At 45.3% G+C, this 25,229-nt stretch overlaps 4 protein-coding genes and 1 long non-coding RNA gene across 5 annotated transcripts; all 5 read right to left on the bottom strand.

The window, feature by feature from the left end:
- Nucleotides 1-2,165: 2,165 nt before the first annotated feature.
- On the bottom strand, nucleotides 2,166-5,351 carry LOC120443527 (protein FAM98B-like; the record flags this gene model as incomplete). Its single annotated transcript, XM_039622382.1, has 9 exons — nucleotides 2,166-2,622; nucleotides 2,745-2,891; nucleotides 3,522-3,638; nucleotides 3,727-3,807; nucleotides 3,905-4,161; nucleotides 4,252-4,306; nucleotides 4,359-4,374; nucleotides 5,011-5,118; nucleotides 5,296-5,351. Coding segments are annotated over 9 exons (993 nt in total), but the record flags the coding sequence as incomplete, so codon positions are not given.
- Nucleotides 5,352-14,961: 9,610 nt separating this feature from the next.
- On the bottom strand, nucleotides 14,962-18,880 carry LOC120443665 (coiled-coil-helix-coiled-coil-helix domain-containing protein 2-like). The gene is made up of 3 exons (XM_039622864.1): nucleotides 18,811-18,880; nucleotides 17,836-17,986; nucleotides 14,962-15,163 (listed from the first exon to the last, which is right to left on the bottom strand). Exons 1-3 carry the CDS (start codon nucleotides 18,865-18,867, stop codon nucleotides 15,138-15,140), a joined length of 234 nt encoding a protein of 77 aa, XP_039478798.1. The 5' UTR covers nucleotides 18,868-18,880; the 3' UTR covers nucleotides 14,962-15,137.
- LOC120443664 (coiled-coil-helix-coiled-coil-helix domain-containing protein 2-like) lies at nucleotides 15,173-16,749 on the bottom strand. Its single transcript, XM_039622863.1, has 2 exons — nucleotides 16,657-16,749; nucleotides 15,173-15,828 (listed from the first exon to the last, which is right to left on the bottom strand). The coding sequence occupies exons 1-2, from the start codon at nucleotides 16,711-16,713 to the stop codon at nucleotides 15,640-15,642; spliced, it is 246 nt and encodes an 81-aa protein (XP_039478797.1). The 5' UTR covers nucleotides 16,714-16,749; the 3' UTR covers nucleotides 15,173-15,639.
- Nucleotides 18,881-18,897: 17 nt separating the features above from the next.
- LOC120443526 (mucin-1-like) lies at nucleotides 18,898-21,064 on the bottom strand. Its single transcript, XM_039622381.1, has 3 exons — nucleotides 20,919-21,064; nucleotides 19,997-20,159; nucleotides 18,898-19,368 (listed from the first exon to the last, which is right to left on the bottom strand). The coding sequence occupies exons 1-3, from the start codon at nucleotides 21,041-21,043 to the stop codon at nucleotides 18,898-18,900; spliced, it is 759 nt and encodes a 252-aa protein (XP_039478315.1). The 5' UTR covers nucleotides 21,044-21,064.
- A 332-nt stretch (nucleotides 21,065-21,396) lies between these two features.
- On the bottom strand, nucleotides 21,397-23,077 carry LOC120443666. Its single transcript, XR_005615579.1, has 3 exons — nucleotides 23,030-23,077; nucleotides 22,049-22,202; nucleotides 21,397-21,420 (listed from the first exon to the last, which is right to left on the bottom strand). It is a non-coding gene; the product is annotated as an uncharacterized LOC120443666 (long non-coding RNA).
- Nucleotides 23,078-25,229: the final 2,152 nt, after the last annotated feature.

The raw sequence follows: 25,229 nt of genomic DNA, 5'->3' as shown, positions 1-25,229 counted from the left end.
ACGTGTGTTTGAACGAGCTGACGGTTCACTCGTTAAGCTGAAAGAAAGATGCTTTAATCACAGGAGTCACACATGTGTCCACTGGACCATCTGGGAACTCTTCTTGTTTAGCACTCGTAATAACACAAACACTAAATCCTCCTGTTTGTAGCAGTGTATACACCTGAGACTGTCACCTGTCTGTCTGTCCTGCACTCTCTCTCTGTTTCTTTCTCTCTGATTGTGGAATAAAAGTATGAACATGTATTTATAAGTTACACTTGTGTTTGAATCCTGCAGCTTATCACACATTTGATTTCCATGTGTGACAACTGCAAGTGTCCAGAATGAGGACAGACAGAGGGACCCACTGCTGCACATCATCTGTGAGGCTTTGCACCCCTGATGATCCACCAGGACAAACTCAGCAGTGTGTGAGGAAGAGGAGGAGGAAGAGCCAGCAGCAGCTGACAGATGGAGAGAATAGACAGACTGTTCCCTGTTTGTGAAGGACTGCTAGGAAAGTTTAAAATCACTAACTGTCTGTCCTGAATCAGTCTTATTAGGTAATGTTCAAATAATTTGATCATCCCAGTGTTTTCAGTGTGGGAGAAAGTACTCAGGGCCTTCAAGTTACACACTATGAAAGGCAGCACCAAGTTTAATATTCAGAAACCTAAAGTATGTATCAGCAGCAGAATGGAGCTAAAAATAAATGTTTGTTTCAGTTCTATGAAATTTTGAGTATTTTGGATTAGTAGCACTGCTGCGTTTGTTGCATCATATTGCTGTAATTGTTTATATTGGGAACGGCCTCAGAGGGGACTGGCAGCAGATCCCAGGCCAGGCACATCTAATGAGAAGTGACTGAATTGGGGAAAAAAGGAGAGAAGAACAGCTTGTGGCGCAGGAGGCATATACCAGTGCATGAGGTGTGGTCCTGCACCTGAAATTCAGATAAATTATCTCCAGTTATTCGACACCATACAAGTTTTGAGAATAGGGGTGAAAGATTCTCCCAATTAAAATCGGAACTTCAACTCTGCCCCACATGTTGTGTCCATCACTGCAGAACAGTGGAAAGAAATCAGAAGCTCTTTAGCAAAGTATATATTTGCATCTTTCACCCCTATTCTCAAAACTTGTATGGTGTCCAATAACTGGAGATAATTTATCTGAATTTCAGGTGCAGGACCACACCTCATGCACTGGTATATGCCTCCTGCGCCACAAGCTGTTTGTACTCATTTTCATGCCCAACACTTCTCTCCTTTTTTCCCCAATTCAGTCACTTCTCATTAGATCTGCCTGGCCTGGGATCTGCTGCCAGTCCCCTCTGAGGCCGTTCCCAAACCGCAGCTTCAATTTCTCCTTTCTGCTTTCAGTCCTTGAAAGTAGCTATATTGTTACTTAAATTGATCAAGATGTTCTTTGCATCAGCCGTTACTTCAGTATTCCTAGAAGTCCTTTCTCATCCAATTTCAGACTTTAACCACTTTCTCATGGGTTTTTTGTTTTTTTTTGGAAACTCAAGAGGCCTTTTTGTCCAGGCTCTGAATCAACAGAGAAGATGTTAAAATAACATTTCCTAAAGTTCACAGGTACTTAATCTAATCCATAACTATCTGCAGAATTCAGATGGTTGAGGGTGGAGTTTCAGATAAAACAATTGAAACTGTTGTTTATTAAACTGGTGTACAAGATCTTGAAATTATTTCAATACATCACTGTGGACTACTAGAACATCTGGTCAAAATGAGCTTTACCTTAGCACAACTTTGGGTTTGGCAAGATCAAAATGAAACATTGAAACCAGTTTATTCCAAATATATTTAAGATAATTAATATTTGGATGATCTTTTCCTTCTTTAGGCAATTTAGACTTAGAGAGATGACTCAATGCTGTAACAAGGAGCTCTCTCAGGAGGAAGTGAGTCTTGGTTAATGTGTAACAATAAAACAACATTCTTAGATATTCAAAGTCACCCTTCATCGACTGGTCCTTTTAGTTTTTTAAGATGTAAGTCAGGCTTTTTCATTCCACATAAACATGTTTGCTATCTTAGGAAATCACCTAAAAAAGGCAAGGGGACCTCTTGTCTCCAAAATGTGAAGTGAGCATAAAATATTCATGCAATAATCCTTAAACAATGCTTTATGTAAATTGCACAAAATACCAACAGATGTGTGTTTCAGAGGTTTATTCTTAAACAAACCTACTGATAAATGTGGAAAGCCAAGATTTTTTCCCATTTTCTGCTCTTTTACCAAAATATCTGGTCATGTACCAGTACTTCATTGCTTTTATAGAAATGTACACAATCTGGTATGTGCATGACTTATAACTATAAATTATACACAGATTTATAACTACAAAATTATATACAGCACTTCCCAATCGTAGTTTACCTCGCAACAAGGATTTCAATAAAGCAAAATGATCGCTTATTTCTTAAATTGATGAGTAAGGCCAAAAAGATGGACAAGTTAATCTTTTTTCCCTTTCTTCTTCTTATTCTTATGAGATTGTCCGCCTCCCCATCCCCCTCTGCTGCCTTTCGAGCTTCTCCCTGTCCATGCTGGCATAGGAGGCTCAATTTCCCCAGGTCGTCCTCCTCTGTCTGGTACGCTGCCCATCAACGTCTAGTGACAACAGTAAAAAAAACAACAACAACAACAAAAGTAAGAAAAGAAAAAGAAAATGTTTACTTAGCTGGAGTCAGAGGCATCTTCATTAAGGATCACAGACACATTCATGATTGTACCTTGTAAACAGAGGTGCTTGTTCCAGCTTTGACCGGGTCAATGAAGCACTGATCCTCTCTGGCAGCGAGCAGCAGAGATGGAGACACTTGGGAGGAGCCAATGAGGGACGCAAGATTAGGTGCCGAAGCCAGCGCAGCACTGCGCTCCTGTAAATAAAGGATGGACTAAATGGAGATGTCCGATATTTATCTTCTGCGTCACCAGCACATGCTCTGAGGATGGCCTAAAGCCAACTGACATAAAAGTAGTCTGTTGCAGTTCAGTCAGACCACACGATGTCAGTGTTGTCCTAATAACGCAGTGATCTTGCAGACAGTAACAGACATTTACTGTATATAAAGATTCAACACAGCCTATAGGTCTAAAGAGTGAAGTAAAACTACATTTTTTTCTCCTAATGGGAAATCCTCTGTTTGCAAGACGACATTAGACAAATGGGTTCTCACAAAATTTATGAGCCTTCGTAATGAATTTATCATCTCAGTCAGCAGTTTTAAGTCCTATTTACTGCAGCTGGCTGACAGACTGACAATAGCACAGGCAAGAGCCACAAGAGCGCAAGTTTTATAGTGCCCACATCTGACAGGAGACGCCCTCTGCAGGTAGATGGGCAGTCCAAAGCTTCCTCATGCACTACCACTGCTGAACTAAGATTTTCTCATTAAAAGGGAATGGACTGAAGAGATGAACCAAGGCTCAGAGTAAAATAACCCAGCTAACAGGCAAATGATCCCCTTCGGTAGGAGTTTATAAACAGAGTTATTTAACATTCCTACCTTTTGTTTTTCTCCCCATGCAAATGATTCAAGCGTAACCTGAAAGCGCATGACCATCATTTGTCGCCGACGCCGATAGTCCTCGGACAGAATTTCATTCATTTTTTTCACTTGAAGCTGAGAAACAGGAAGAGGCAAAGATGTAAATGCCACATTAGAGTCACGTCTAAAGTCTTGTGAGCTGAAAACAGGCCTGGCAGCTTACCCACTGCTCTGAGCTGAGGCCGGTGCTGAGAAGAGGTTTAGTCATGTCTCCACTTGGTAGGCGAGAAAGCCTCTCATTCACCTGCATTAAAGCAAATGTTTGTAAACTCCTCTTTCAGTGCTTCTCAGTCTGTATTCGCAATTTATTCATGGCTCAATCTCTGTTATTTCAAGCTTACCTCGTTCAAAACGTCCTCAAACCGAGAGGAGGCGTCCATGTTGAGAGCACGCAGAAGTAAAATCCATTCTGCTTGCATCTCTGCCTTCCTCCCGTTTTCACCCGAACCGTCATCGCCTTCGTTTTCCTCACAAAAGTCACGGCTCAGATCTTCAACTCGCTGCTCTTTTTCAGAGTCCGCTTCTGTCGCCCGCTCGTCAGGATGTGACTCTTTGTACTTGATAATGCGAGCTGCTTGCAATTCTGATACAAGGAACTCTGCAAGATGTGCAAAAGAGCACTAAATCCACGAGCACTGCAATCACCTGTTCTTTCTACAACAGTATCCACCACAGTCCTGTTTCTCACCAGCGACTTTGTTGAGAGTGGACGGGTCCAACACTCGGAGGTCAGCACAGCGAGGGAGAGGATATGTTTGATAGTACATTTTTCAGCTCTCCGCCAGCAGCACATCACCTGACCCTCCTGAGTCTAAAAGGGACAATTAAGCCAGTTTATTTAACACATTTCACTGCAAGTTGAGTCAGAAAGATCTGATTTTTTTCATGGCTTATATTTGTAACATAGTAACCATCAGTTTGTTTACTAAAGCATGTTTTGGTTGTAGTTATATAATGCATATAAATTACAGCTAATGTGAAGTGCATCTCAGTAGTTTCATATTAAATTAACTGCAGGTAAAATTATGAAAATGGTGTCACTATCCAAATGTTTCCAAATCCAATTCTACTCTACATGTGAAGATGTTTTGCTTTTGTAGAGCATCTGTCAACGTGTAAAAAATATCCTGTTATTTTTATTTATTAAAGGCATCTAAACCGGCTGTTCTGTAACTGGTTTGGTGAATTAATGTGGATGTTTTCAGAAAGGACTTGCATTTTGTTTTACATTACATAAAAAGTTAGGTCGATTCTTAAGCAGTTGCTTTGCTGGGTCGGCCCACTTGAGACCACAGTGACCCTTCTGAGTGAGACAGTAAAAAATTCACAATCCTGAGATGGTTTCCTCCTTCCTTGGGAGAATGTGTGCTGTATTAAAGACAATGGTTAAACATAAAAAAGCCTCTCTCAAAGATTTATAAATGAAAATCTCAGGCCTGAGCCTCACCTCGTAGCTCCGGGCAGAGAGTCCCTCAGCTCTGCGCACAGCCAGCTGAGCAGCGGGCAGGGAAGCTCGTCACATCTGCACCGGGAAAGGCAGCGGCTGCCCGGGTACCTGACCAGGAAGTAAGTGGAGGCGACAGGTGAGATTACCTATTCACCTGTCAGGCGTATCGGCAAGTGTCATTATACATCAAAAGCCCAAAAAGCAGGCAGAGAATAAGGTTTCTCTTCTCAAATTAAAGTTTCGTAAGGAAGAAAATCAAACATGGCTGGCTAAACCTGGGCTTACCTGGCAGTGGCGTGTCCAGCGGGGTGGCACAGGCCACCCCCCCAACCAGACTGGCCACCCCAGGTGCCACCCCGAAGCTAAAACAATAAAATTCAATGAAATATCAAATGTACGATTATGTTTTCACAGTGAAGCTCAGATATCCGAGTGTAAGTGAATGCAGCATCAGCTTCTGCGCTATGAGCATCATGTTAGCAAAGGTAGGAGAGCCAAGCATGAAAGACAGCACCGCAGAAAACAATTTTTCGGCGAAAGATTAACAGGTTAACATAGCTGGACTGGCCATCGAGCATATCGGGCATTTGCACGGTGGGCTGATGACTTATTTAATTTTTTTGTAATGAACAATGAGAGGTGGTGGATTGGCCAGATGCTGGCCGATGTGTAAAAATAACTTGTTGTTTGGTGGTGGCTATGGCGGAGCTTCCACAGAGGCCAGCAGGTGGATGAGGGAAGGGGAGGCAGGAGGAGGAGAGACCCGAGGCAGCCGCTGGTCCGAGTGTCAGGTGAACTGAACTTCAGGTAAGAAGTTATGACCTGCAGTCTATCTGGTTCAGATATAAACCAAGTTTAGGTGGAGTTTATTTTCGTTGTGCTGACTTTTTACAGTCAGTTACAAAAACTCGTACTGCGTGCTAGCTAGCATGACGGAGTTTCTATACAGCTGGGTGGGTGCTGTGATGTTACTGATAGTGAACTTTATTTTATTCATAAGGTTAGTTAGTAGAGTTGCCAACGGCTTCTTAAAAATGGAATGGTCCCTCATTCAGAGAAAATATTATACGTTTCGTATTGAGCTGAGAAGAAACACAGTTTGTCCCGGACTTCAGCTATAATGAAAGAAAGACACAAAGCTGGAGTTATTCTGTCTTTACGCTGTACAGCTGCCTCTTCTCTCATTCTCTCCCCTCTCTCTCCTGTTGCTACTTCAATCATGAAACTGATCAATGATCAGCTGATCGGCTTTTCTCTCGTGTTTGTTTATCGCCCACTTTGCACCAGAAAGAGGAAACCGGCGTATGTCGCGCTAAACAACAGCAGCACATTTAAGCTTGATCAGCTGTTGATAGAATTTATTTAATATTAATTTCTAGTATCAGCTTATGTTTGCTGGAGCCACAGCTGTAAAAGCTGCTGGTCATGATATCGGTTTGGATATGAGGTGAGAGGGAAACATGAAGATGAAACCAGGAGATGTCCTTACTGAATCATCAGAGCTGAACAGGTGATGGAGAAACAGGTTTACCTTTTAGGTGACATGAATGAGTTGAAGGGAAGTTATGAACTGTTTCTGAGAGACCAATAACACCAGGATCCTTTTCTATGTAGCTGACAGCTGGTAACTGTGCAGAGGCGGGTCTAGCAAAGTTATGCCAGGGGGCCAGGTAGGGCATTAACAGGGAAAGGGGGGCACAAAGAAATACTTTTCTTTCTTATTCTCATTTAAAATATCTAGCTTTTATTAAATAATTATCTGAATCTTGCGAACAAAGTTTTTATCTGACGTAAAATGTATAGAAATCATACATATACCAACAAGACTTTACATCACTGTCACAACAGCATTTGTTTTCATTCAAAGGCTTTATGGCTTTAATACCTGGTGGGCCGGTCTCTGGTCAAAATGCCCAATTTTTTGTCCCAGTCCAGCCCTGCAGGTTAATACTGGCCGTGTCACCATGCCAGCTGACTGTATTTCATCATCAGCCAGTGTTGTTCTTTATACATCAATATTACCAAAGTTTACCATAAGGCAGCATAGAAAGTATTTACTTGCTTTCAGGTTTCATTCAAAAGTTAGTCTTTTCATTTGTTTCCCCACTTTTTTCCCGTTTCAAAATCAAACACCAGTTTGTGAGAAGATTATCTTCTTTTTTTAATAGGCAGATAAAGTTTTGCATTGGCATTGGCTAATTTGCCAATTGTATGTTAAAAATGTTCGTATTTTAATATTCAAAAATGTTTTTGCCCAAAACATATGTGCACTATATTTCCATAAAAATACTATGCAAATATTGCTGTCCTTGAATGCTGAATAAACAATGACAAAGCACTGATTGTATCTCTTGTACTTTATCAACGCAGTATCTAAAAACTTTGCACTATAGTGGTTAAAATCTCATTCTAATAAGAGTTAAAAGCGCATTCGGTTATTAGGTTTATAGGGTTATTGAATTATGGTTAACGGTTGGTAGAAAGTTCTTTTTTAACATTATCTGCCAATTACATCTGCCACCCTTCTCCAAATCTGTGCCCCTACCTGGCCCCCCTAACAAAAATTTTCTAGACACGCCACTGTTACCTGCTATGTGACGTCTGGTCTGGCAGGCTCTGAGTGTCCTCCACTGAAACCTCCAGTCATGGCTTGGCTGATTGACCCTGTGCACGAGAAAATGCTAACTTCCTGGTTTGAGACCGGATGTAGGGTTGTACATTTCCGGTAGCTTTACTTTGCGGTCAATCGCTACTGCGAAGATATACTCCAAAATCATGTCCAAAACTCGAAAACGGAAAGATTGCGTTAAGTTACAAAGAGGAGAAGGTGGGAACACTCACCACTGTTGTGTCATAAAAAATCTAATGATCAATTTTGACATTTAAAGAGTTTAGATCGATCAGTTGTTTACATCACTCAACACAAGCAGAACTGCATTACTGCATGCAGAAGACATTTAAACAGGCAAATGTTCAGCATTCAAACTACAGGTGAACAATAGTCAAACCAGATGTTTCCCCATTATGTCGATATCAGCTAGTCAAGTACACACCTACACAGCATGTTAACAAACCATGGAAAAAAAGCCACACAAAAAATGAATGATTGCTGGTAAGGGTTTCTCTGCATTAGTATTTATGAAGGGTGTGTTGTGACTTACCTTCAAAATTACAGTGGTCCCTCGCTATAACGCAGTTCACCTTTCACCTCGCTGTTTTGCAGATTTTTAGAGCAAGTTTGCATGCTTTTTTTGTTTTTTTTACATCACATTGTGTCCTGCGTCCTGATCGCTGCAGACAGTCTCCTCCGTGACGTCTCTCCTGTGCAGTACAGAATCGCTGCATCGATCGCTAGCAGTGTGACTCTGAAGTGCAGTACTGTATGTCCACGATGTCCACGTGTCAAAAAATAAAACTGGCTACTTGATTTCACCCATCGCTGGTTATTTTTAGAACATAACACCTGCGATAAACTAGGGACAGCTGAGAAATATAACATTTGAATCCCTTTTCTCTTTTGCGCTGAGGTGCAGGGGAAAAATATCGACAAGTCGATGAACATCATTTACAGATATATTGGGTAAATGCCCAAGACATCTATAGAAATGTAAATCGCCGCTTGATTCATTCATTTGCTTAACTTGCTTTAGACCGTAAACAAGGCGCGAATAGGACACCGGAAACAAAGCTCCCCACAGGCGTTTCCGCACCGGAAGTAGCATATGCTAACGTGCACATAGTCTGTGCATCTGAACGAACATACCCGGCCTGCGTGCCGACAGCGGACGGAGGCGCCTGCGTTTCGTAACGACGAAAATCAAACATGTTAATCATCCCAGAGCTTTGATGGCTGAAACTGTCCCCGCGCTCCTCTCCACGAAAACGGGCGTGCACGGCTTATTCTTTACTCTGCGAAGTTCACGTGTGTTTACAAGGAGTGCTTCCTCCTTTAACACCCAGCACGCTCACCGCCCCCTGCTGGCCGGAGTGCGCACAACAACTTCATAAATAACCAAGTCATTCACTAGAGAGGGAATTAATAAATAAAGGATAAAGTACAGAAAGTCCAACGATTTTACAAAATATGAACACAAAAGTACAAGATTGTGGAACAAGTGTATGAAAAATTATAAAAGTTAACAGTATTATTTGCCCCAATTTAAAAAAGAAAATAAGTAATCGTGTTTTTTTAAACAACAACAACAACAACATAATTATTAAAAAAAAATTAAAAGCAAAAGCAGAACAGAAAAACATTACAGTTTGTATGAATAAGTTTAGGTTATTTTTCTGTTACAGAATTAGTGAATAAAGTAGTACATTTAGCTTTTCAAAGGTTTCAAACTGTTCCTGTAATATTTACTCTCCCTCAACTTCCCACTTTATGCGTCTCTATTTGACAGCATCTTTTTAAAACTTTCTCCCGTGATATAATGAAAAAGGTTTCACTCTGCCCGCACACATCACACCTTTCTCACTTCTTGAGGGGAACAAATTGTCCTATGAGGACGGAATACGCGTTTGTTTGCCCGTTAGGGGTCACCAGAGGTCTAGTGTAGCCTGCTGTGTTAACCAAAGATAAATCTGCTGGCATTAAGTACCTTGAAAGGTGGGATGCAACTAAACAGATATTAGATAAATGATATGGGATGTTTGTGTAATATATGTATGGTCGGAAGGGGTCAATTTTTCACTGCAGGCAACTGCAAGTGACAAATAAAGGCTTCATTCATTCATTCATTCATAAAGCCTTTCCTCATGTGTTTAGCATTTGGGTTTTTCCCTTTCTTCATTTGGAGATTTTACATGCAAAACATAAAACAATGGCTGTGTAGCATTGTTAAAACTATAAGGCTGCTTACACAGTAAAGCATCAGCAGTGAAAATCAACAATTCACTGTATTTAAAAGATGTTCAGACATTTTACTTTTGATTGTCTAAATTAGTGGTTTTAATTATTTTCTGCTACTCAAATTTAACTTTAAATCAGATCTCAGTTGTCATGCTAGAATACAGATGTTTGAAACGTAACACAGCTCCATTTATTAGGATGCATTAACATCAGCTTCCATCCTCTGATCTGAGGTGGATATTATGAGCAAATTAACTAAATCAATTAATTAATGTCTGTTATCTTGTCAAATTATCATTAAGTACAGTGGCTGAGAATGAACTCAGGCCACCTGGGTTGGCTGGAAGACTGTTTACTTAGCCTGGCAGGGCGAAGGACACTGTCTCAGCTGAACTCTGGACACGCACACACATACACATACACTGATATGCACACACTCATCCCCCCTCCCCTTCCAACGCCTTCGATGCTTGTATCCTCCTGGGAAACATGGGCGGGTCTGGACCCGCGCTGGAGAGACGGCGCAGTGGCAAGATGGCTGATATCTGTGAAGGTTCTCAGTCATCCAGGTCATCACCAGGGGGGGTCCTTTGTCCCTCCTTGGGGGGATACTCCCACTGGGTTTAAATCTGGGACTCTCGGCCATTTGACCTTAGAACTGAAGAAGCTTCTCGGATGAGAGGTGAAACGTCTTCAAGCAACTCAAAGAAGTCCAGACGCTTTTCTTTGCAAACTCCTTTGACCAAGATGGCTGATGTGTTTGCCTAGGATTACTCCTCATCCCCTACCCACCCCTGTTGCTGGTCACGTGCTCCATAATGTTGTACTGTGGACATTTATGTGCTTTCTGTGCAGAGGAGTTTTTTTGTTTCCTGTTCTCATGCTGTCCTCCTATAGCCCAGCATAAGTAGAGGTCTCTTTTTCCTCTTGTACTTTCCCATTGTAGTGTATATTTCACTGTTTTTCTGTAATGCAACCTTTCTCTGACTTGTATCCCCATGTGATGTCTGTCTTGTGTGTGTAAGGTCGGGGGGGGCGGAATCATTCCACTGCAGGGCAACCTGCCACTGCATGTGGTGAATAAAATTTGAACTTGAACTCAACTAAGAATATCACAATCATGTCTCCTGTTCAGCTGTTTAATACACCATTTACGCCGAACACTATTTACTGCTCTCAGCACTATCCTGCGTCTTGCTGATGCAGCTGATGTTTGCTGCAGTGTTATATGCAGTATCCCTGTTGTCAGGGATTATTTTGATTTAAAACCTCAGTGAGGGTTTTATGGTGGATGGTTCTGCTTGTGTAACTTGAACTCAATAGGCAGCAAATGTTAGATCAGAAAATCTTGAAGTAAAGGGTGATGCTCCTCTGTGGCCTGAGTCATCTTTTCAGTAATAGATTTTATAACCAAGTTTGGCTTTCATTGAACAAATGCAAACACGTTTCCTCTTCTCATGTCTGACTCTGTGCACACACTCTTAAACACAAGTGCTTCAGGGTCTGAGTGTGCTGTTCAGCACACGTGTCCCTCGTTGGACTTCACTGCAGGAGGTATGTGAGCCCTCTCCGTGAATCGCTACCTTATCGTGGTGGAGGGGTTTGTGTGTCACAGGGATCCCAGGGGCTATGTTGTCTGGGGGCTTTTGCCCCCTGGTAGGGTCTCCCATGGCAAATTGGTCCTGGGTGAGGGACCAGACAAAGAGCGATTCAGAAGACCCGTATGAAAAGAACATCGAGGGAACAGTTTACCCTGCCGGGATAGGGTTACGGGGCCCCGCCCTGGAGCCAGGCCCGGGAGGGTGCCCAGGGCGGCGTCTGGTGGCGGGCCTTAGTCCATGGGGCCCGGCCGGGCACAGCCCGAAGAGGAGACATGGGCCCATCCTCCCGCAGGCCCACCACCCGCAGGAGGCGCCATAGGGGTCGGGTGCAATGTGTGTCGGGCGGCGGCCAGGAGCGGAGGCCCTGGCGGACCGATCCCCGGCTGCCAAGACTGGCAATAGGGACATGGAATGTCACCTCTCTGGTGGGGAAGGAGCCTGAATTAGTGCGTGAGGTTGAGAAGTACCGGCTAGATATAGTCGGGCTCACCTCCACGCATGGCTTGGGCTCTGGAACTAGTCTCCTGGAGAGGGGCTGGACTCTGTCTCAGTCTGGAGTTGCCCCTGGTGAGAGGCGGCGGGCTGGGGTGGGTATTCTAATATCCCCCGGCTTGCTGCCCGCACGTTGGGGTTTTTCCGGTGGATGAGAGGGTTTGTTCCCTGCGCCTCAGGGTCAGGGAACGGGTCCTGACTGTCATCTGCGCTTATGCGCCGAGTGGCAGTTCAGAGTACCCAGCCTTCTTAGAGTCCCTGGGGGGGGTGCTGGAAGGTGCCCCACCTGGAGACTCTGTTGTCCTACTGGGAGACTTCAATGCTCACGTGGGTAACGACAGCGAGACCTGGAGGGGCGTGATTGGGAGGAACGGCCTCCTGATCTGAACCCAGTGGTGTTTTGTTACTGGACTTCTGTGCAAATCACAGTTTGGCCATAACGAACACCTTGTTCGAACATAAGAGTGTCCATAAGTGCACGTGGCACCAGGATGCTCTAGGCCGCAGGTCGATGATCGATTTTGTAATCGTATCACCAGACCTGCGACCATATGTTCTGGACACTCGGGTAAAGAGAGGGGCTGAGCTGTCAACTGATCACCACCTGGTGGTGAGTTGGATCAGGTGGCGGGGAGGACGCTGGACAGACCCGGTGCACCTAAACGCAGAGTGAGGGTGTGCTGGGAACGTCTAGCAGAGGCCCCAGTCCGCGAGATCTTCAACGCACACCTCCGGCAGAGCTTCAACAACATTCCGAGGGAGACTGGGGACATTGAGTCCGAATGGACCATGTTCAGCGTCTCCATTGCCGGGCTGCTGCATTGAGCTGCGGCCGCAAGGTGGTTGGTGCCTGCCGTGGTGGTAATCCCGAACCAAATGGTGGACACCAGAGGTGAAGGGAGCCACCAGGCTGAAGAAGGAGTCCTATCGGGCTTGGTTAGCCTGTGGGACTCCAGAGGCAGCTGACAGGTATCGACAGGCCAAGCGGAATGCGGCTCGGGCAGTGGCTGAAGCAAAAAACTCGGGTGTGGGAGGAGTTCGGAGAGACCATGGAAAAAGACTTTCGGACTGCCTCGAAGAGATTCTGGCAAACCGTCAGGCGCCTCAGGAGGGGAAAGCGGTGCTCTACCTGCACTGTGTATAGTGCTGGCGGTGCGCTGCTGACGTCGACTGAGAAAATTGTCAGACGGTGGAAGGAATACTGAGGACCTCCTTAATCCCACTGACACGTCTTCCGAGGAGGAAGCAGAGTCTGGGGATGAGGGAATGACCCGCCAATTTCTGGGGTCGAGGTCACTGAGGCAGTTAAACAACTCCTCGGTGGCAGAGCCCCTGGTGTTGATGAGGTCCGCCCGAGTTCCTGAAGGCTCTGGACGTTGTAGGGCTGTCCTGGTTGACACGCCTCTACAATGTTGCGTGGAGATCAGGGGCAGTACCCTGGACTGGCAGACCGGGTGGTGGTCCCCATCTTTAAGAAGGGAGACCGGAGGGTGTGTTCCAACTACAGGGGATCACACTCCTCAGCCTCCCTGGGAAAGTCTATGCCAGGGTGCTGGAAAGGAGAGTTCGTCCGTTAGTCGAACCTCGGATACAGGAGGAACAATGCGGTTTTTCGTCCTGGTCGCGGAACACTGGACCAGCTCTTTATCCTCTCGAGGATACTTGAGGGTGCATGGGAGTTTGCCCAACCAGTCTACATGTGTTTTGTGGACTTGGAGAAGGCATTCGACCGTGTCCCTCGGGTGTCCTGTGGGAGGTGTTGCGGGAGTATGGGGTGTCTGGCCCACTGTTACGGGCCATTCGATCCCTATACAACCGTTGCAAGAGTTTGGTTCGCATTGCCGGCAATAAGTCGGACTTGTTTCCGGTGGGCGATGGGCTCCGCCAGGGCTGCCCTTTGTCACCGATTCTGTTCATAATTTTTATGGACAGGATTTCTAGGCGCAGCCAAGTGGCGGAGGGCTTTCACTTGGTGGCCTCAGAATCTCATCTCTGCTTTTGCGGATGATGTGGTTCTGATGGCTTCATCGGTGGGGCCTCCAGCTCGCACTGGAACGGTTCGCAGCCGAGTGTGAAGCAGCGGGAATGAGGATCAGCACCTCCAAATCTGAGGCCATGGTTCTCAGCCGGAAAAGGGTGGAGTGCCCACTCCGGGTCGGGGATGAGTTCCTGCCCCAAGTGGAGGAGTTCAAGTATCTCGGGGTCTTGTTCGCGAGTGATGGGAGAAGGGAGCCGGAGATCGACAGGCGGATTGGTGCTGCGGCTGCAGTGATGCGGACGCTGCACCGGTCCGTCGTGGTGAAGAGGGAGCTGAGTGTAAAAGCGAAGCTCTCAATTTACCGGTCGATCACGTCCCGACCCTCACCTATGGCCACGAGCTGTGGGTAGTGACCGAAAGAACGAGATCGCGGGTACAAGCGGCAGAAATGAGCTTCCTCCGAAGGGTGGCTGGCCTCTCCCTTAGAGATAGGGTGAGAAGTTCGGCCATCCGGGAGGGGCTCAGAGTAGAGCCGCTGCTCCTCCACATCGAAAGGAGCCAGTTGAGGTGGTTCGGGCATCTGACAAGGATGCCCCTGGGCGCCTCCTGGGTGAGGTGTTCGGGCATGTCCCACCGGGAGGAGGCCCAGGGCAGACCCAGGGACGCGCTGGAGAGATTATATCTCGGCTGGCCTGGGAACGCCTTGGTGTTCCCCGGATGAGCTGGAGGAGGTGGCTGGGGAGAGGGAGGTCTGGGCTTCTCTGCTTAGGCTGCTGCCCCCGCGACCCGACTTCGGATAAAGCGGATGAGGATGGATGGATGGATGGTATGTGAGCCTCCTCGTCACACTTACGCCACATCAGCTGCCCCCAAACTAACAGGAACAATGGAAACAATGGCAGTGAGGCGTGTTGGGCCCTGATGTACAGTGCGTCTGCTTTTGCCACCATACATACAGAAGCTCAGGCCATCTTCTGTATGTATATATATGGAGAGAGATACATGTAGCTTTGAGTAAAATAGAAAAACAGGGTATAAGAACCAGTCTATTTACAATTTAACACTTTATTAAATTTTACAATGATTAGTGATTAAGTAGATTTATAATTGATTCAAGATATTAATTTAAAAAAAAATTGAATGAAATGAAATGAAACCATTAAAAAAATAAAACAATCAAAGAATAATATTAGAAAAAATTGATTTACAGCAGGTCTTCTAATGACAGACCTGTAGAAAGAGATAAAAAAGGACAGTTAATACTTTAAATTGTTTAAACTGACTTAACATACTTAGGTTAAGGCTCCCCCTTATGGCCACACTGGGTATTACAGGAGTTTAGAATAGTGCAAAGTCATTTGGCTTTGATATGTGAGCGACTAAGGGCTCATTCAAAGCCTCGATGCTTGCTGGGTTAAACTCAGTTTGAAAAGAGAAAAATGAGACTGAAAAAGCAACAGCCTGATGTCAATCTATTTGATATGCATGAGAAAGATCGAGTACTTAAACAGAATTTTATGTGCGATGAAAGGAGCATGCTGAAAATGTGCAACAGCTTGTGCATCTATCCCCCATACGTAGTAAATGTTTAGCTTGCCGCAAATGCAACAGGAACTATAGCATTTCATAACTACACTCACTTTAAATATATCAAATTACTAATAATGATGAAAAGCAACGACTATAAGACACAAAGCAGTCTCCATTTATACAAAGCCTGGACGTGTTTCACTTACCATTAGCAGACATGCACCTTTTGAGCGCCTCTCTGGATCCTCGCAGAGTTTGAGGTCGCCCAGGGCACAGGCCACAAACTCTGCGAGCTCACAGGCGCAGGCCTGCTGCTGCTGCTGCTGCTGCTGCTGCTGCTGAGGCCCCACCTGCTGGTACGGCTCCTAATACACACAAGACAGAGGATTAAATCATGTGTGTGATAAAGATCAAAACAGAGTTTAACATGTCAGAACGAGCTTCAGTTCTGTATCACAATGATGGAATATCTTCCATCAATGACACAAAGTAAATATATTTACACATCTATCGATAAAAATGCTGAAATATCTAAAACTGCAATCCTCAATCTGCTCAAGTGCGTGTGGTTTCTCAGTCCTTTTTGTCATAAAGAAAAGCAGAGTAAATGATTGGTCATCACTCATATCTTAAATTCTACTATGAATGTAACTGCATAAAGATAATAGTGATGTACTGGGTTCAGGGTTAATGAGACAAACATCATTATGCATATTTCCCTGCACTTGTGTGAATGTAAATAAACCACATTTGGCCTTTGGACTTTTGTTTTGGTTATAAACACCCCAAATATTTTTCATAACTGATGTTTTCCTTCAGCAGCAGCTGTGTCTGTATTTTCAAATTAAACTTATCACATGTGTAAACATAAAAAAAAGAACCAAAAAACAAACCCAGATTGAGTAATTCATCTCTAATCGACCAGCACGGATTGCACTCAAGAGTCTTAATGAAAGCAAGATGATTCCTTCACTGCTTTTAGTTAAAAGTCTCAATATTCATCATATTGTTTCCATCTGGCTGTTATTATATTGAGCTACCACAGTGCATGTAACTGCATCCATGTGTTACATAAAATGTGGTGTTTGTTTTTCACCTGCTCTGTGGTGCAAAGGCCCTGCATACCGTGTCTCAGACACCCTAATCTTCCTTGAAACTGTTCCAGTCCTGTGGCTGGCTAAACCTGGGCTTACCTGAGTGATGTCAGGCCTGGCAGGCTCTGACTGTCCTCCACCCAAACCTCCCGTCATAGTTTGTGTGATTGTGGCGCCTACCCCGACCCTACTGCCACCCCAGTGGCTGTAGGCGCCATCTGGGCAAACATACATTGCCCAGATGGTGTGCCGACAGCGGACGGAGCCGGGCCCGAGGTGGTGGGGATGGTGGAGCCCGGGCCGTAGCTGGTGGGGATGGTGGAGCCCGGGCGTAGGTGGTGGGGATGGTGGAGCCGGGCCGTAGCTGGTGGGGATGGTGGAGCCCGGGCGAGGTGGTGGGGATGGTGGAGCCGGGCCGTGGGTGGTGGGGATGGTGGAGCCCGGGCCGAGGTGGTGGGGATGGTGGAGCCCGGGCCGTAGGTGGTGGGGATGGTGGAGCCGGGCCGTAGGTGGTGGGCATGGTGGAGCCCGGGCCGTGAGGGTGGGGATGGTGGAGCCGGGCCGTAGAGGGTGGGGATGGTGGAGCCCGGGCCGTAGAGGGTGGGGATGGTGGAGCCCGGGCCGTAGAGGGTGGGGATGGTGGAGCCCGGCTGTAACAAAAGCGTTTTGTTAAGAACTTTTTAGTCCAAACACAATCAAAAACAGATATGAGCTGACATCTGTTATTCCAGCTATTACTCTGAATCACAGCAAAGGTTTATGAAAGCTTAGATAAAGGTGAAGCTCTGATTCGGAGAATATCTCCACACTAGTAAGACAACAAAGAGCTACTTTCAGCTGATCACTTATTCAAGCGAGAATAATATTCAGATGCTCTTCTTGATGCAACCACAAAGTCATTTGGCTTTGATATGTGAGCGACTAAGGGCTCATTCAAAGCCTCGATGCTTGCTGGGTTAAACTCAGTTTGAAAAAAGAAAAATGAGACTGAAAAAGCAACAGCCTGATGTCAATCTATTTGATATGCATGAGAAAGATCGAGTACTTAAACAGAATTTTATGTGCGATGAAAGGAGCATGCTGAAAATGTGCAACAGCTTGTGCATCTATCCCCCATACGTAGTAAATGTTTAGCTTGCCGCAAATGCAACAGGAACTATAGCATTTCATAACTACACTCACTTTAAATATATCAAATTACTAATAATGATGAAAAGCAACGACTATAAGACACAAAGCAGTCTCCATTTATACAAAGCCTGGACGTGTTTCACTTACCATTAGCAGACATGCACCTTTTGAGCGCCTCTCTGGATCCCTCGCAGAGTTTGAGGTCGCCCAGGGCACAGGCCACAAACTCTGCGAGCTCACAGGCGCAGGCCTGCTGCTGCTGCTGCTGCTGCTGAGGCCCCACCTGCTGGTACGGCTCCTAATACACACAAGACAGAGGATTAAATCATGTGTGTGATAAAGATCAAAACAGAGTTTAACATGTCAGAACGAGCTTCAGTTCTGTATCACAATGATGGAATATCTTCCATCAATGACACAAAGTAAATATATTTACATCTATCGATAAAAATGCTGAAATATCTAAAACTGCAATCCTCAATCTGCTCAAGTGCGTGTGGTTTCTCAGTCCTTTTTGTCATAAAGAAAAGCAGAGTAAATGATTGGTCATCACTCATATCTTAAATTCTACTATGAATGTAACTGCATAAAGATAATAGTGATGTACTGGGTTCAGGGTTAATGAGACAAACATCATTATGCATATTTCCCTGCACTTGTGTGAATGTAAATAAACCACATTTGGCCTTTGGACTTTTGTTTTGGTTATAAACACCCCAAATATTTTTCATAACTGATGTTTTCCTTCAGCAGCAGCTGTGTCTGTATTTTCAAATTAAACTTATCACATGTGTAAACATAAAAAAAGAACCAAAAACAAACCCAGATTGAGTAATTCATCTCTAATCGACCAGCACGGATTGCACTCAAGAGTCTTAATGAAAGCAAGATGATTCCTTCACTGCTTTTAGTTAAAAGTCTCAATATTCATCATATTGTTTCCATCTGGCTGTTATTATATTGAGCTACCACAGTGCATGTAACTGCATCCATGTGTTACATAAAATGTGGTGTTTGTTTTTCACCTGCTCTGTGGTGCAAAGGCCCTGCATACCGTGTCTCAGACACCCTAATCTTCCTTGAAACTGTTCCAGTCCTGTGGCTGGCTAAACCTGGGCTTACCTGAGTGATGTCAGGCCTGGCAGGCTCTGACTGTCCTCCACCCAAACCTCCCGTCATAGTTTGTGTGATTGTGGCGCTACCCCGACCCTACTGCCACCCCAGTGGCTGTAGAGCGCCATCTGGGCAAACATACATTGCCCAGATGGTGTGCCGACAGCGGACGGAGCCGGGCCGTAGGTGGTGGGGATGGTGGAGCCCGGGCCGTAGCTGGTGGGGATGGTGGAGCCGGGCGCGAGGTGGTGGGGATGGTGGAGCCCGGGCCGTAGCTGGTGGGGATGGTGGAGCCCGGGCGTAGGTGGTGGGGATGGTGGAGCCCGGGCCGTAGGTGGTGGGGATGGTGGAGCCCGGGCCGTAGGTGGTGGGGATGGTGGAGCCCGGGCCGTAGGTGGTGGGGATGGTGGAGCCCGGGCCGTAGGTGGTGGGGATGGTGGAGCCCGGGCCGTAGGTGGTGGGCATGGTGGAGCCCGGGCCGTAGAGGGTGGGGATGGTGGAGCCCGGGCCGTAGAGGGTGGGGATGGTGGAGCCCGGGCCGTAGAGGGTGGGGATGGTGGAGCCCGGCTGTAACAAAAGCGTTTTGTTAAGAACTTTTTAGTCCAAACACAATCAAAAACAGATATGAGCTGACATCTGTTATTCCAGCTATTACTCTGAATCACAGCAAAGGTTTATGAAAGCTTAGATAAAGGTGAAGCTCTGATTCGGAGAATATCTCCACACTAGTAAGACAACAAAGAGCTACTTTCAGCTGATCACTTATTCACAAGCGAGAATAATATTCAGATGCTCTTCTTGATGCAACCACAAAGTCATTTGGCTTTGATATGTGAGCGACTAAGGGCTCATTCAAAGCCTCGATGCTTGCTGGGTTAAACTCAGTTTGAAAAGAAAAATGAGACTGAAAAAGCAACAGCCTGATGTCAATCTATTTGATATGCATGAGAAAGATCGAGTACTTAAACAGAATTTTATGTGCGATGAAAGGAGCATGCTGAAAATGTGCAACAGCTTGTGCATCTATCCCCCATACGTAGTAAATGTTTAGCTTGCCGCAAATGCAACAGGAACTATAGCATTTCATAACTACACTCACTTTAAATATATCAAATTACTAATAATGATGAAAAGCAACGACTATAAGACACAAAGCAGTCTCCATTTATACAAAGCCTGGACGTGTTTCACTTACCATTAGCAGACATGCACCTTTTGAGCGCCTCTCTGGATCCCTCGCAGAGTTTGAGGTCGCCCAGGGCACAGGCCACAAACTCTGCGAGCTCACAGGCGCAGGCCTGCTGCTGCTGCTGCTGCTGCTGCTGCTGCTGCTGAGGCCCCACCTGCTGGTACGGCTCCTAATACACACAAGACAGAGGATTAAATCATGTGTGTGATAAAGATCAAAACAGAGTTTAACATGTCAGAACGAGCTTCAGTTCTGTATCACAATGATGGAATATCTTCCATCAATGACACAAAGTAAATATATTTACACATCTATCGATAAAAATGCTGAAATATCTAAAACTGCAATCCTCAATCTGCTCAAGTGCGTGTGGTTTCTCAGTCCTTTTGTCATAAAGAAAAGCAGAGTAAATGATTGGTCATCACTCATATCTTAAATTCTACTATGAATGTAACTGCATAAAGATAATAGTGATGTACTGGGTTCAGGGTTAATGAGACAAACATCATTATGCATATTTCCCTGCACTTGTGTGAATGTAAATAAACCACATTTGGCCTTTGGACTTTTGTTTTGGTTATAAACACCCCAAATATTTTTCATAACTGATGTTTTCCTTCAGCAGCAGCTGTGTCTGTATTTTCAAATTAAACTTATCACATGTGTAAACATAAAAAAAAAGAACCAAAAACAAACCCAGATTGAGTAATTCATCTCTAATCGACCAGCACGGATTGCACTCAAGAGTCTTAATGAAAGCAAGATGATTCCTTCACTGCTTTTAGTTAAAAGTCTCAATATTCATCATATTGTTTCCATCTGGCTGTTATTATATTGAGCTACCACAGTGCATGTAACTGCATCCATGTGTTACATAAAATGTGGTGTTTGTTTTTCACCTGCTCTGTGGTGCAAAGGCCCTGCATACCGTGTCTCAGACACCCTAATCTTCCTTGAAACTGTTCCAGTCCTGTGGCTGGCTAAACCTGGGCTTACCTGAGTGATGTCAGGCCTGGCAGGCTCTGACTGTCCTCCACCCAAACCTCCCGTCATAGTTTGTGTGATTGTGGCGCCTACCCCGACCCTACTGCCACCCCAGTGGCTGTAGGCGCCATCTGGGCAAACATACATTGCCCAGATGGTGTGCCGACAGCGGACGGAGCCGGGCCGTAGGGTGGTGGGGATGGTGGAGCCCGGGCCGTAGCTGGTGGGGATGGTGGAGCCCGGGCGTGGGTGGTGGGGATGGTGGAGCCGGGCCGTAGGTGGTGGGGATGGTGGAGCCGGGCCGAGGTGGTGGGGATGGTGGAGCCCGGGCCGTAGGTGGTGGGGATGGTGGAGCCCGGCCGAGAGGGTGGGGATGGTGGAGCCCGGGCCGTAGAGGGTGGGGATGGTGGAGCCCGGGCCGAGAGGGTGGGGATGGTGGAGCCCGGCTGTAACAAAAGCGTTTTGTTAAGAACTTTTAGTCCAAACACAATCAAAAACAGATATGAGCTGACATCTGTTATTCCAGCTATTACTCTGAATCACAGCAAAGGTTTATGAAAGCTTAGATAAAGGTGAAGCTCTGATTCGGAGAATATCTCCACACTAGTAAGACAACAAAGAGCTACTTTCAGCTGATCACTTATTCACAAGCGAGAATAATATTCAGATGCTCTTCTTGATGCAACCACAAAGTCATTTGGCTTTGATATGTGAGCGACTAAGGGCTCATTCAAAGCCTCGATGCTTGCTGGGTTAAACTCAGTTTGAAAAGAGAAAAATGAGACTGAAAAAGCAACAGCCTGATGTCAATCTATTTGATATGCATGAGAAAGATCGAGTACTTAAACAGAATTTTATGTGCGATGAAAGGAGCATGCTGAAAATGTGCAACAGCTTGTGCATCTATCCCCATACGTAGTAAATGTTTAGCTTGCCGCAAATGCAACAGGAACTATAGCATTTCATAACTACACTCACTTTAAATATATCAAATTACTAATAATGATGAAAAGCAACGACTATAAGACACAAAGCAGTCTCCATTTATACAAAGCCTGGACGTGTTTCACTTACCATTAGCAGACATGCACCTTTTGAGCGCCTCTCTGGATCCCTCGCAGAGTTTGAGGTCGCCCAGGGCACAGGCCACAAACTCTGCGAGCTCACAGGCGCAGGCCTGCTGCTGCTGCTGCTGCTGCTGCTGAGGCCCCACCTGCTGGTACGGCTCCTAATACACACAAGACAGAGGATTAAATCATGTGTGTGATAAAGATCAAAACAGAGTTTAACATGTCAGAACGAGCTTCAGTTCTGTATCACAATGATGGAATATCTTCCATCAATGACACAAAGTAAATATATTTACACATCTATCGATAAAAATGCTGAAATATCTAAAACTGCAATCCTCAATCTGCTCAAGTGCGTGTGGTTTCTCAGTCCTTTTGTCATAAAGAAAAGCAGAGTAAATGATTGGTCATCACTCATATCTTAAATTCTACTATGAATGTAACTGCATAAAGATAATAGTGATGTACTGGGTTCAGGGTTAATGAGACAAACATCATTATGCATATTTCCCTGCACTTGTGTGAATGTAAATAAACCACATTTGGCCTTTGGACTTTTGTTTTGGTTATAAACACCCCAAATATTTTTCATAACTGATGTTTTCCTTCAGCAGCAGCTGTGTCTGTATTTTCAAATTAAACTTATCACATGTGTAAACATAAAAAAAAGAACCAAAAAACAAACCCAGATTGAGTAATTCATCTCTAATCGACCAGCACGGATTGCACTCAAGAGTCTTAATGAAAGCAAGATGATTCCTTCACTGCTTTTAGTTAAAAGTCTCAATATTCATCATATTGTTTCCATCTGGCTGTTATTATATTGAGCTACCACAGTGCATGTAACTGCATCCATGTGTTACATAAAATGTGGTGTTTGTTTTTCACCTGCTCTGTGGTGCAAAGGCCCTGCATACCGTGTCTCAGACACCCTAATCTTCCTTGAAACTGTTCCAGTCCTGTGGCTGGCTAAACCTGGGCTTACCTGAGTGATGTCAGGCCTGGCAGGCTCTGACTGTCCTCCACCCAAACCTCCGTCATAGTTTGTGTGATTGTGGCGCCTACCCCGACCCTACTGCCACCCCAGTGGCTGTAGACGCCATCTGGGCAAACATACATTGCCCAGATGGTGTGCCGACAGCGGACGGAGCCGGGCCGTAGGTGGTGGGGATGGTGGAGCCCGGGCCGTAGCTGGTGGGGATGGTGGAGCCCGGGCGTAGGTGGTGGGGATGGTGGAGCCCGGGCCGTAGCTGGTGGGGATGGTGGAGCCCGGGCCGTAGCTGGTGGGGATGGTGGAGCCCGGGCCGTAGCTGGTGGGGATGGTGGAGCCCGGGCGTGGGTGGTGGGGATGGTGGAGCCGGGCCGTGGGTGGTGGGGATGGTGGAGCCCGGCCGTGGGTGGTGGGGATGGTGGAGCCGGGCCGTAGAGGGTGGGGATGGTGGAGCCGGGCCGTAGAGGGTGGGGATGGTGGAGCCCGGGCCGAGAGGGTGGGGATGGTGGAGCCCGGCTGTAACAAAAGCGTTTTGTTAAGAACTTTTAGTCCAAACACAATCAAAAACAGATATGAGCTGACATCTGTTATTCCAGCTATTACTCTGAATCACAGCAAAGGTTTATGAAAGCTTAGATAAAGGTGAAGCTCTGATTCGGAGAATATCTCCACACTAGTAAGACAACAAAGAGCTACTTTCAGCTGATCACTTATTCACAAGCGAGAATAATATTCAGATGCTCTTCTTGATGCAACCACAAAGTCATTTGGCTTTGATATGTGAGCGACTAAGGGCTCATTCAAAGCCTCGATGCTTGCTGGGTTAAACTCAGTTTGAAAAGAGAAAAATGAGACTGAAAAAGCAACAGCCTGATGTCAATCTATTTGATATGCATGAGAAAGATCGAGTACTTAAACAGAATTTTATGTGCGATGAAAGGAGCATGCTGAAAATGTGCAACAGCTTGTGCATCTATCCCCATACGTAGTAAATGTTTAGCTTGCCGCAAATGCAACAGGAACTATAGCATTTCATAACTACACTCACTTTAAATATATCAAATTACTAATAATGATGAAAAGCAACGACTATAAGACACAAAGCAGTCTCCATTTATACAAAGCCTGGACGTGTTTCACTTACCATTAGCAGACATGCACCTTTTGAGCGCCTCTCTGGATCCCTCGCAGAGTTTGAGGTCGCCCAGGGCACAGGCCACAAACTCTGCGAGCTCACAGGCGCAGGCCTGCTGCTGCTGCTGCTGCTGCTGAGGCCCCACCTGCTGGTACGGCTCCTAATACACACAAGACAGAGGATTAAATCATGTGTGTGATAAAGATCAAAACAGAGTTTAACATGTCAGAACGAGCTTCAGTTCTGTATCACAATGATGGAATATCTTCCATCAATGACACAAAGTAAATATATTTACACATCTATCGATAAAAATGCTGAAATATCTAAAACTGCAATCCTCAATCTGCTCAAGTGCGTGTGGTTTCTCAGTCCTTTTTGTCATAAAGAAAAGCAGAGTAAATGATTGGTCATCACTCATATCTTAAATTCTACTATGAATGTAACTGCATAAAGATAATAGTGATGTACTGGGTTCAGGGTTAATGAGACAAACATCATTATGCATATTTCCCTGCACTTGTGTGAATGTAAATAAACCACATTTGGCCTTTGGACTTTTGTTTTGGTTATAAACACCCCAAATATTTTTCATAACTGATGTTTTCCTTCAGCAGCAGCTGTGTCTGTATTTTCAAATTAAACTTATCACATGTGTAAACATAAAAAAAGAACCAAAAACAAACCCAGATTGAGTAATTCATCTCTAATCGACCAGCACGGATTGCACTCAAGAGTCTTAATGAAAGCAAGATGATTCCTTCACTGCTTTTAGTTAAAAGTCTCAATATTCATCATATTGTTTCCATCTGGCTGTTATTATATTGAGCTACCACAGTGCATGTAACTGCATCCATGTGTTACATAAAATGTGGTGTTTGTTTTTCACCTGCTCTGTGGTGCAAAGGCCCTGCATACCGTGTCTCAGACACCCTAATCTTCCTTGAAACTGTTCCAGTCCTGTGGCTGGCTAAACCTGGGCTTACCTGAGTGATGTCAGGCCTGGCAGGCTCTGACTGTCCTCCACCCAAACCTCCCGTCATAGTTTGTGTGATTGTG

Source organism: Oreochromis aureus, linkage group 14 (genome assembly GCF_013358895.1).
Source record: "Oreochromis aureus strain Israel breed Guangdong linkage group 14, ZZ_aureus, whole genome shotgun sequence".
Taxonomy (NCBI): Eukaryota; Metazoa; Chordata; class Actinopteri; order Cichliformes; family Cichlidae; genus Oreochromis; species Oreochromis aureus.
This window is presented reverse-complemented; position numbering and strand designations above follow the sequence as displayed.

What these genes read in the sequence shown, in the direction of transcription:
- LOC120443664 (XM_039622863.1), bottom strand. Translation starts at nt 16,713, where the DNA reads ATGACGGGAGGTTTGGGTGGAGGACAGTCAGAGCCTGCCAGGCCTGAC. An exon ending in CCAGGCCTGACATCACTCAG is followed by an intron (nt 15,829 to 16,656) that starts GTAAGCCCAGGT and finishes TGTGTGTATTAG; the next exon opens with GAGCCGTACCAGCAGGTGGG.
- LOC120443665 (XM_039622864.1), bottom strand. Translation starts at nt 18,867, where the DNA reads ATGACGGGAGGTTTGGGTGGAGGACAGTCAGAGCCTGCCAGGCCTGAC. An exon ending in CCAGGCCTGACATCACTCAG is followed by an intron (nt 17,987 to 18,810) that starts GTAAGCCCAGGT and finishes TGTGTGTATTAG; the next exon opens with GAGCCGTACCAGCAGGTGGG. An exon ending in AAGGTGCATGTCTGCTAATG is followed by an intron (nt 15,164 to 17,835) that starts GTAAGTGAAACA and finishes CTCTTTCTACAG; the next exon opens with GTCTGTCATTAGAAGACCTG.
- LOC120443526 (XM_039622381.1), bottom strand. Translation starts at nt 21,043, where the DNA reads ATGACGGGAGGTTTGGGTGGAGGACAGTCAGAGCCTGCCAGGCCTGAC. An exon ending in ATTAGGGTGTCTGAGACACG is followed by an intron (nt 20,160 to 20,918) that starts GTATGCAGGGCC and finishes TGTGTGTATTAG; the next exon opens with GAGCCGTACCAGCAGGTGGG. An exon ending in AAGGTGCATGTCTGCTAATG is followed by an intron (nt 19,369 to 19,996) that starts GTAAGTGAAACA and finishes CTTTTGTTACAG; the next exon opens with CCGGGCTCCACCATCCCCAC.